At 55.6% G+C, this 10,286-nt stretch overlaps 2 protein-coding genes across 3 annotated transcripts in view; one reads left to right on the forward strand and one right to left on the reverse strand.

Annotated features, from left to right (window-relative positions):
- Nucleotides 1-969, forward strand: part of SUPT6H (SPT6 homolog, histone chaperone and transcription elongation factor) — a 32,210-nt gene extending 31,241 nt beyond the window's left edge. For both annotated transcript variants that reach the window (XM_081218462.1, XM_081218461.1), the window contains one exon: nt 178-969. In XM_081218462.1, the coding sequence (XP_081074588.1) occupies nt 178-364 (187 nt within the window). In that variant the 3' untranslated portion in view covers nt 365-969. The remainder of the gene's footprint in view (nt 1-177) is intronic.
- Nucleotides 970-1,592: 623 nt separating this feature from the next.
- PROCA1 (protein interacting with cyclin A1) lies at nt 1,593-10,066 on the reverse strand. The gene is given in 7 exon segments (XM_081220325.1): nt 1,593-3,104; nt 3,183-3,215; nt 3,217-3,339; nt 3,620-3,711; nt 3,715-3,755; nt 5,841-5,927; nt 9,641-10,066. Coding segments are annotated over 7 exon segments (1,197 nt in total). The 5' UTR covers nt 9,729-10,066; the 3' UTR covers nt 1,593-2,371.
- Nucleotides 10,067-10,286: the final 220 nt, after the last annotated feature.

The raw sequence follows: 10,286 nt of genomic DNA on the forward strand, positions 1-10,286 counted from the left end.
CGACCCAGGTGATGTCCCCAGGAGGACTGCTTTCTGGGAGAAGAGGGAAGAACACAGTGTGGCAGCTGTCCATAGAGGCGAGGTCCATTTCTGCGAGAACGGACGCTCACCAGTGATTGCTGGGAAGGCTTTCTTCTAGAGAGTCCCGGTCTCAAAGGCCCTTGCTCTCCCTCCCAGGTCCAACAGCCATGCAGCCATCGACTGGGGGAAGATGGCGGAACAGTGGCTGCAGGAGAGGGAGGCAGAACGGCGGAAACAGAAGCAGCGGCTGACACCTCGGCCCTCCCCCAGCCCTATGATCGAAAGCACCCCCATGTCTATTGCTGGCGACGCCACCCCACTCCTGGACGAGATGGATCGGTAGAGGGCCTGCTCCTAGGACTCTGGTTACCTCTGAGGCTGGGAGAGGCCTGGCTGCCCACTGCCTCACTCCTTGCCCCTCCTTTTCTGTCCATAAAGTGGAGTGAATTGACGTTCTCTTTGGTGGTCAGCCTGGATGGGTGACAGTCTGGATGGCCTTGCGCACGTGAGCTCAGTGTACGCTAGGCAACGATACTCCCACGCCAGGCCCTCACCGACCACCTGTCCTGGGACCAGGCTGGGAAGGGAGTGTGGCAGGGAGGAGGAAGAGGAAGAAGAAAATGAGAGTGGAACGGTTCTGTATTCTACTCCCTACAAGCCATGTTGAGCTGCTGCTCTCACCTGACTCTGGGCTGTGACGGAGCACCAGCTCGGCACGTGAGTCTCCCCCAGCTCTCGTGGGGAGAGGAATGCTATTTATTCAGTTTGGGACAGGAGAGAGGAGGGAAGGTATTTCTGACCCTGATACCAACAGCTTGGATGGCTATCAAAGCAGGATCACAAGGGACGTAGGGGAGCAGTGCTAACCTGCCCAGCCCCACCTGGCTGCCCCTACCCCCTGCTGCCACGCTTCCTGCCCGTCGTTTGAATAAACAGTGTTTCTATAGAGCACTTGGCGAAGCCTCTCCCCAACTCTCCAGCTCTTGAGGGGGAGCTTTCAAAGCAGTGTTGGGAGCTCTGAGGGCTCCCTTGACTCCCTCTTCCAGGCCATCAGAGAGGCACGGACTTAGAGAGGAGCAGGTGGCTTCTGTACCACGTTGCCTAGGGTCACATCCCTGCTCCACTTCCCAGCCCTGTGACCTTGAGCGAGTTCCTGTTGTCTCTAAGCCAGCTTTCTTATCTGTAAAATGGAGATGATGATACCTAGCTCAGCAGGGCAGCTGTGAGGACTAAGAAAGAATGTGTGAAGTGCTAAGTCCAGTGCCTGGGACCTCATCAGGCCTCAGGAAATGTTAGCAGCTGCTATTACACTCACACACAGCCACCCCATCCACTGTGCCTTCTAGTCTTCTCTGGCACATGGGAGAAAGGCCACAAGTCAATCTGGGTGTCTCCACTTGAACCCTGCACCTCTCTCTCCCCTTTTTGCCGGCTGGGCCTTGGTCTCTGACAGTACCTCCACGTGAGTCAAGTGTATCTCCCCCAGGATGGGCCCCCCCCACTCACCTGGTCCCCCCACACACACACACAGCCCTGGCGAAGAGAGCTGACTAGTCGCTTCCCCCAGCCCCATTGCCTCTTTTGTTCTGGACTGATCTCCCTGTGTTTCTTTACTAGGGCTTCACCTCACAGCTTTGCCTGTCAGCTCTGCGAAAGCAAAGCTTTTCCCCTCCCTTTCCTCTGCTTGGGGCTCAGCAGAGAAGTCAGAAAAGGCCACTGCTGCCCAAACTTGAAGAGCTCCCGCCTTGCTCTCCTTCATTCAAGATCCCTTTGGCTGTTGTTTGGCAAGAGCTGGGGGAAGGGGCTGGCCTTCTGACAGGAGTTCAGTTCCTTTCCCTTCAGCACAAAAGGCCTAGAAGGGCCTAGCAGGAGCAGGGCCACACCAGCTGGGAAGGCTCATGTTCCTTTTGATGCCACCAGCACCTGCCCCAAGGCCACTTAGAGTAGGGAGAGGCCAGGCAAGGCGGCACAGAGTGGGTTAAAAGGCTTAATTTATCAGTGGTATCGCTGCACACAATGCCTATCACCAAGTGGATTTTGCACTGACCTGTCTCCCAGTAGACAGGAAGCCTCCTTCCCACCCAGAGGGGCTCTTCTCCTGCCCTGGACCTAGGATGTTACAGAGAAACAGGCTGTGCCCCTTCCCTGCCCTCCCACCTGCCTTCTCTGGGCTTCCTCTTGAAAGATGGATTGCCCTTCAGAAACACCTGCAGCTCCTTAGCCCCTTGGCTCCAGTTATGCCCAGAGGCTGCCCCCTCCCCGCCAGAAGTAGCCAGGTTGGAGGGAGAGAGAAGCAGGGGGCCAGCTACAGGCATGATCGCATTTATTCTTCACCCTGGTCGCCCTGGCCTCAACTGAGATTGGGGTTTGATGCTGGGGAAGATTTCCTCTTGTTGACCTTCTTGACTGGCGAGGTCTTCATCCCGGGCTTCTTGGCATGGACCCTATTCTTCTCTCTCTTCCTGGTTGATGAAAACTCCACAATATCCTCACTGGAGGGTTCCTCCCACCCAGGGTCATTGTAACTGTCCTCACTCTCCAGATCTTGCCGGCTGTCTGGGCTGGACTCTGACATCCTGGCCAACTCTCTTGGGCTTAACAATCGGCTTAAGTCTGGAGGTGATTCTGATTTAACTGGGCTTTTCTTCTTAGTCAAGTTGCCCTTCTTGACTTTTTTCTTCACCTTTGCCTTTTCGTCCATCTCCTCCTCCTTGTCTTTCTCTTTTTCCTTTTTCTTCTTTATCTTCTTGATCACCTTATTGCCCTGGGACTTCGCTGTGGGGCTTTCGGAATGCCAGATGGTGATGGGAGCTGCTAGGTCAGGGCTACCTGTGACCATGCCCATACCTGTGTTGGTGGGGAGGGCGGGGGGCCCCACGTGGGTCGGGATGGGAGGCTTGCTTTCTTCCTCCTCCTCCTCCTCCTCCTCCTCCTCCTCTTCCTCCTCCTCCTCCTCATCATCCTCCTCTTCCTCTTCCTCCTCCTCCTCTTCCTCTTCTTGGTTTAGGTCGTCATCTGCCCCACACTCACGGTGGATGGGATGGTGGATCACTGCCACGGAGACAGGCCTGTAGCTTTTGCACCTGGGGGAGAGGAGAACAGGGAAAGACGGTTGACGGAGTGTGGGGGCCAGTGACCCCCATCAGCCCGCCGGCACTCACCAGCCACACCAGAACGGCTCCAACACACTCTCCCTCTGGGATGAGCTCAAAGCATGGGCACTGGAGGATGTTGAAACAGGCCGAGTCCACGTCTTGGGAGCAGGTTAGGCCCACATCTCTGGAACTGCTATGTGTCTTCTCTGAGCAATCCTTCTGCCTGCCACACAGGGGACTCAGGCTGGCTCCCCTGCCTCCATGACTCCCCAGTGGCCCAGAGCAAGGAGACTGAGGGACAGCAGGCTTCCACTGGGTTCAGCCCGGTCTGCCAAAAGACCTCCCCGTGGCTCCTGGAACACAAGCCAGGTTTACAAAAGCTGGGGCCGGGCTGGCAGCACCAGGTCAAAGCTGAAGCAGGGAACCACAGTGAAAATTTTGGATCTGGCTCTACCCAGGAGTCTTTCCTGGGCTGTGGGTCTCCCAAGGAGGAGGGCCCTTACCTAGAATCACAGTCACAGTGGCTGATAGAGTGCAGGTGCACGTCGTGGTGGCCATAGTAAGAGGTGAAGGGATGGATGATGTGCCTGGTGCACTATCTGTGTTTCCAGCAGCACCTGTCGGTGTCCTTGAGTTCACCTGGCGGGGTAGGAGTCTGGGGTAAGAGTCTGGGTCGTACTGCGCAGCAGCGGCAACATACCCGGATCTCCCTCCCCACAGCTCAGTCTAAAGGCTTCACCAAGTTCACCTGCTGCCACCATCGTCCCTCCCTCCCCCATAGCTGTTTCTTTCTTTCTTTCTTTCTTTTTTTGGCCGCGCCATGCAGCCTGTGGGATCTCAGTTCCCCCAACGAGGGATTGGACCTGGGCCCCGACAGTGAAAGGGCCAAATCCTAACCACTGGACCACCAGGGAATTCCCCCCACGGCTGCTTCTACTGCTGAGTACTGGTAACTCAGCCCAGCGCTCTCCTCTCCCCAGTCCACTGCGTGTGACTCTGCCTGCCCCTCGCAGACTCTCAGGACAGCGTCTCACCAAGTCCCCCTTGCTGTCCTGTGACACCTGCCTCTTCCCCTCCCCTGCCTTCTGTGGGAGCCTACCTTCCTCCCCAGGGCCCTCTGCTGACTCCTGCCTGCCCCTCACCCAGTGCTCAGAGTTCTGCACGGAGTGCCTGGGTAAGGGAGGGCCCTCTCGCCGTGGCAGAGGGGGGCACACTTCCGAGTCCCCGGCAGTTAAAAAGCTGGCAGCAGCAGCACCCTCAGTTCCTACGCCTGCCCCACACGGGCCCAGGAGGCCAGTGTCCGACCTCTCACGGCCTCTGGAGCCACTGCAGCCCCAGGGCCTGCTGCAGCATAACAGCTCAAGCCTGGAGGGGAGCTAGGCCTCCAGTGCGTCACGTTCCTTGGCTTCTCCTGCTGACTCTTCCCTTTCCCTCCTCCTCTCTCCTCCCTCTGACACCTTTCTCACTCTCACTTCTCTCCCCTTTCCCAGACTCACTCTTGGTTCTTTCCCTTCTGTTTTACTCATCAAGTTCCCATCCCCCATCCATTCTCTCTCCCCAGTCCTTAGAGCCACAGACTTGAACAGTCCACCCCTTGTAGGCAACACAGATACCATGTCCCAGGGCACAGGGGAGAAGCTGCTGGGGAGAGGCCTGGGGATTAGGGGAAAGGCCTGAAGAAAGGTTCCTACCTCTTTTGCTCAGCTGAATGCAAGCCCTGTGCACACACTGGTGTCTCCCAGCCTCACCTGTGACCCTGCCTAAGGCCCCAGTCTACCAATGGCTCTCCCCTTGGGCCACCATCTAAAACAAGCCCATGAAGTGATTCCCTGTGCCGAGAGGACAAGGCACCTTCCTGCAGGTTCCCCCTGAACTCCAGCTCCACCCGCTCCCAGAGGAGGAAGGGGGCGGGCACTCGCAAGTTCCAGGGCAGCCCGGCTTGGGGTGCTACGGCTGGCTAACGCCCCCCAAACAGGCCAGGAGGACTGTGGCTTTATCCAGCCCCTACAAGGGGTGGAACTGGGGCAAGACCTCACACTGGCCACCAGCTAGTAGCTAATCAGGCTGGGGGTGTGTTACTCCAAGTGGCCTTAAAGTACTTGAGAGATGAGACGGCAGCTTGGTCTGAGCCTCTCCTCCATTCTTCCTCCCCTTCCCTCCCCCCAGCAGGCTCTGGGGGGCCCGGGTCCCCCGTACACCCCTGATCCACTTAGTGGCCGCCCTTTCTGCTTCCCCTCCTCCCAGGCCCTTTCTCCATCTCAGGGAGATAAGAGGCAGGCGGAGTAAGAGTCCTGCACCACCACCTCGGGCTTTCTCCAGCACGGCTGAACTGGAGCAAAGGTGGCAACTGCTCTGAACTTGTAGTCAGGCCTGAGTCCAAGTCTAGCTGGGTGACCTAGGGCAAGTTACTTTCCTTCTCTGAGCCTTCCTTTCCTTATTCACAAAATGGGGATGACGGTAATACCTATTTTGCAGGGTTGTTGGGAGGACTCAGTTTACATGTGTCAAAGATATTGGTGCACCATACATAAAGTGCCGTACAAAGGAAAGGGGTGATTGTGGCCTCCTGGAAGGAGTGGCCCTCTCTGTCTGGCACAAGAAGGGGTCTCAGGGTAGGGCAGCTGGGTGACCCCTTCAGGACCAGACACTTCTCTCCCTTCTGCCTACCACCAGGTGAGGGGTGGTGGGGACCCCTGGGGCCAGAGATCCCTCAGACAGACCCACCTTCCGAGGAGAAGGTAGATGCGTCAGTGCTGGACGCCACACCAGCCAGCAGATGTCCTCTCTCCCAGATGGGTAACCTGTTTATACCTGAGAGAGTACAGAGAGGTAAAACAGCAGCCCCCCTCCCCATGCCATTCATTCAAAAAACATTTCCTGAGAAGCTCCAGGTGCAGTCCCCAGAAGATGCAGAGATTAAAAGAACGACACAACAGTCCCTGCCGTCAAGGGGCTGGGGGAGGGGACGAGGAGGGGAGAGGCAGGAGAGGTCTGTGGCACAGTGCATGACAGTAGTGTGAGGCAGACACTGGTAGGGAGGGAAATGGTGGGGAGGAAGGCCTGTGGGAGGACAGGACAAGGACACCCACTGAGACAGGGATGGGGTGACCTTCTTGGAAGAAGCATAACAGGAGCTGAATCTGGAGTCACGAATAGGAGCGAGCCAGAGTCCAGGCAAGAAGGGACAGTGTCAGGAATTGTCCCAGGGTGTTCCCAAAGACAACTCCAACCGGCAGCGGCTCCATCAGCAACCACAGGGTAGAGTCTGCCACCTCCTTTTTCCTCCTACAATTAGCTTTGTCCTTTGGGGTACTGGAGCTGAGTCCTGCTTAAGGAAGGTAGCTGACTGCTTGGGGACTTCAGCTGGGCTTTCAGTGGCACTCGGTCATCCTTCTACTGGTCCCTGGTGAGCTCCTTCTATTTTCCACAGCACAGGAAGTACTCAAAATTAATGGAAAGAATGAATGAAACTCCAAGCACTTTCCTGGAAACTCCTACCCTGCTTCTGTTCCTCTCAGCACAAAATTTCACCAGCATTATCTATGGCTGCCCCCACCCTCATCAACTTCCAGCCTGGGGAAGTGGCCCTCCTTCCTCCTGCCCAAGCACCTGAACTCTAGGTCCCAGCCAGAATTCTCGCCTTCGGCCTCTTTAGCGTTTGGGGTTTTTTTTTTCCTCCTTACAGGCTATGAACATCTTCAAACAAAACACTCTATGAACCCTGTTTCTCACTCTGCCACTGCATATCCCACCCCTCTTCCTTTTCAATCCAAGTTTATTCACTCCCTCATTGAACGGATGGATTAGCTTTACTAGGCACCAGTGAAGGAAGCCTCATCCCTACTTAAGTGAGCTCAGTCTCTACCTCTCTCTTCTACGCCAGCCACCTACAGCATGGCAGCCATCCCAGCCCCTCTAGCAGAATAGCCCAGGCAAAGGCCACCAGTGATCTAATAGCCAAACCCAGTGGCCTTCTTTCAGTCTCATCTCACTTGACCCTGTTGACCAATCAGTCTCTTTCTTCTGCACACTGTTCCTTTGGCTCCCATGACAGACCCCTCTCATCTCTCTTCCTTCCCAGCTTTTTAGTTCTTTCCTAACTCCTTTGCTGCCCCCTCTTTCTCTGCTGTACCCCTTAAATTGGTGATTACCAAGGTTGTCTTTGGTCTCCTTCTCAGAAGAAGCTACAGGCTTGTCTTGGATAATGTTATCCACTTCCATGGTTTCAACATCCACTAATAAAATGACATAAATCTGGGTCTCCAATTCAGACTGCTTTCCTGAGCATGTAGCCAATGTCCTCTTGGACATTCCCAAAACATCAAACCAGCATGTCCCATATGAACCCACCATCTTCTCCCTACCCTTCATGAACCACCTCCTCTTGTATCTTCCATTTCAGGGAGCGACACCTCAGCTAGAAATCTAGGGATCATTCTTTCCCTCACTTCTCACCAACCTGATGACCAAGTCTTGCCATGCCTACCTGCCCCCACATCTGCCTCTGTCTTGGTTTAGACCTTCATTATCTCTGACCAAGACAGCTGGAGTAACCTGCTGCCTGGCCTCCCTGACTTCTGTCTCACCATATCCAGTCCTCACAATGCAGCCAAACCGGTTCAGCACATTCCTCCTCTTTAATAGCATTCCACTGCCTTCAGGATGAGGTAAGAACTCCTTATCGGGACAGAACTGGTCCCCAGGACCCAGGCCCTGGTTCTTCTGTTATAAGTTCCTCTTGTCCATCCATCCCTCCTCCCACCCCGCCCTTTTCCATTCCTTCTCTCCTGCCTCCCACTCCCCAGGAACACCTGCTCATCTTGGAAAGAACGATGCTATGCAAGTAGAATGGGTCACACTTCTCTTTTGCCCCTTTACCCTGCGCCAATGTACTTCATGTGTTTACAGCAACTTGAGAACAAGGCCTATATTTAATCCACCTCTGTATCTATAGATCCTGGAACATGGAAAGTGCTCAGTAAATGTTGGTTGGTTGAATGAACACGTGAGTAGAAGAGAATAAAGCCCCTACTGGAGCCACAAAGAAGCTATGGCATTGGAGATTCTGCTCAGGGTTCAAACCTGGGGACTTTTCTAGGGAAGGAGACTTGACCTTGGATGAGCATCTTCCTAATGTCAGGCACTGTGCTGGGCTTTTTTTTCGGGACGGCGGGGGGCTTTTAAAATATGCCTTTGATTCTAAGTCCTCACCAAAGTCCATTTTATGGATGGGGACAGACAGCCTTACAGTAAGTAACCTGTCCAAAGACACAAGTTAACAGATGACAGAGGTAGGATTCAAATCCAGTTTTCCTGGCTCCACAGTCTATGCTTTCAGCCTGTCTACGTATGGTTCCTATCCAAAACCTGTCCTGCCAGCTATCACTTCCCATTACACCGGCTTTTCAACTCTAATATAGCCAATTCCTCACCCTCTGGTTTTACTCAGTCCTGACTCCATAGCCTCCCGTATCCAGCCTGGACCCTAAGGTCAGGCCAGAGGAGCGCGAGCCAGCTTCAGGATTCAAACTCTCCTTGCTCTCTCCAGTCACCATGGAAGAGGCTTATATGCAGGGTCCACTGACTAACTCCCCCGACACCCCCAAGAAGCCCTGACAATTACAACTCTGCCAAGGGGAGGGATTTAATAACTCTCCTCAGACCTTCAGTCGGAGTTTCCGACTGAAGCAGCAGTCCAGAGCTCCTCAGCAGAAGTGACTTAAGTTGAACACAGAGGGGACTTCATAATGAATGAGAGTGATAGCTTAAAAGGAAGAGGGAGGCTCGTGGTCTCTTTCTCAGTAGGGTATTATTCTTGGCGCAGGGGCCTAACACTCAAAACTCACAGGTGATGCTCATTTGTACAGAACCCTCCCAGTCTGGCGAGCTGAGGCGCTCCCCCCGACCTTGCGGCACAAGGGGTAGGGTTTCAGCTGGGGTACCCGGGCAGCAGAACGGGGGAAGGAGGGAGGGAAGGAGGAAGGAAGGGAGGGAGTAACCAAGGAAGGCAAGGAGGGAAGAGGAGGGAGCAAGGCAGGGCAGCTCCCGTCTCCTTGGAAATGCCTCCCTGGCCCCGCCCACATCTGGAGGCGGAACTTCCAGCCTTTTTCCTGCCCCGGAGTCAATGAAACCTCCCGCCCCAGCCCCGGCGACTAGTTGGCCGCTGGACCATGGGCTCCAGCCAAGCCCCGCACTTCTTGGGCAGCGGCTTGGGACCCCGGTGCCGCACAGCAACGCCTTCCAGCCTTACAACCGGAGGCCTCAGCTCTGGCTTCAACCGGACCACCCCAACTGAACGCGCAGGCGGTCCTCCAGGTCCTCAGGACCCCAGTCCTCAATCATTGGTCCATGTCTCGACGTGAGCCCACCCCCAGATCCTAACTCCGCCCCAGCCATTCCTTGGCCCCGCCTCCTTCGTCGGGCTCTCTCAGGTTCCACACCCCCCTTGGGTTCTCAAGCCAGCCCCCATGCCACGCCCCCAGCTGGAAGCCCTCCCCTAATCTGCTGCCACGTCCACTCCTTACCGGTGCTGCTCTCGTCCCACCAGCTGGTATCGTCCTCAGTTTTTTCCTTAGTCCACCTTTCAATCCTCAGTGTCGTCCTAACCCACATATCTCTCAGCCTAGTTCTTCGTCTCTACAAGACTCTTCCTCGCAGAAGTCCAACCCTGAACCTCAGCTTGGCCGAGTCCAACGTAAACCCCAATCTCAGCTTCGCCCCAGTCCAGCCCTTAACTCCGCCTCATGCTTGCCCAGTCTCCCGCCTCCCTCCGCTCTAGGCTGCGTTGTCTTAGCCCAAGTCTGAGCTTCCGCTGCGCTCTTCATCCGGGTCCTCCCAGTTCATTCCGGGCCTCTCCCTCTTTGTTCAACTTTAACATTAGCACCTCCCCGTTATCTTAGGCCTAAACTTTAGCTCGGCCGCTGAGGCCCAGCCCTCAGTCCCATCCCTAGTTCCTCTCCAGGTCTGTTCCAGGTTTAGTCCTACCCCCAGACCCTAGCCCCGCCCCTAACCCCGTTCTTAGCCCCGCCCCAACCATTCGCTCAACCTCCGGGCCCCTCCCAATCCTTCGGAACCCAGCCGCTGCCCTTAGCCCCGCCCAGTCTACACTCGGGCCCCTGGCCGCGGGCCTAGGGAGCTACTCCCTCTAAACTCCAACCCGCCATCCTGGCT

This window comes from Mesoplodon bidens, assembly GCF_964165515.1.
Source record: "Mesoplodon bidens genome assembly, chromosome: 19".
Classification (NCBI taxonomy): Eukaryota; Metazoa; Chordata; class Mammalia; order Artiodactyla; family Ziphiidae; genus Mesoplodon; species Mesoplodon bidens.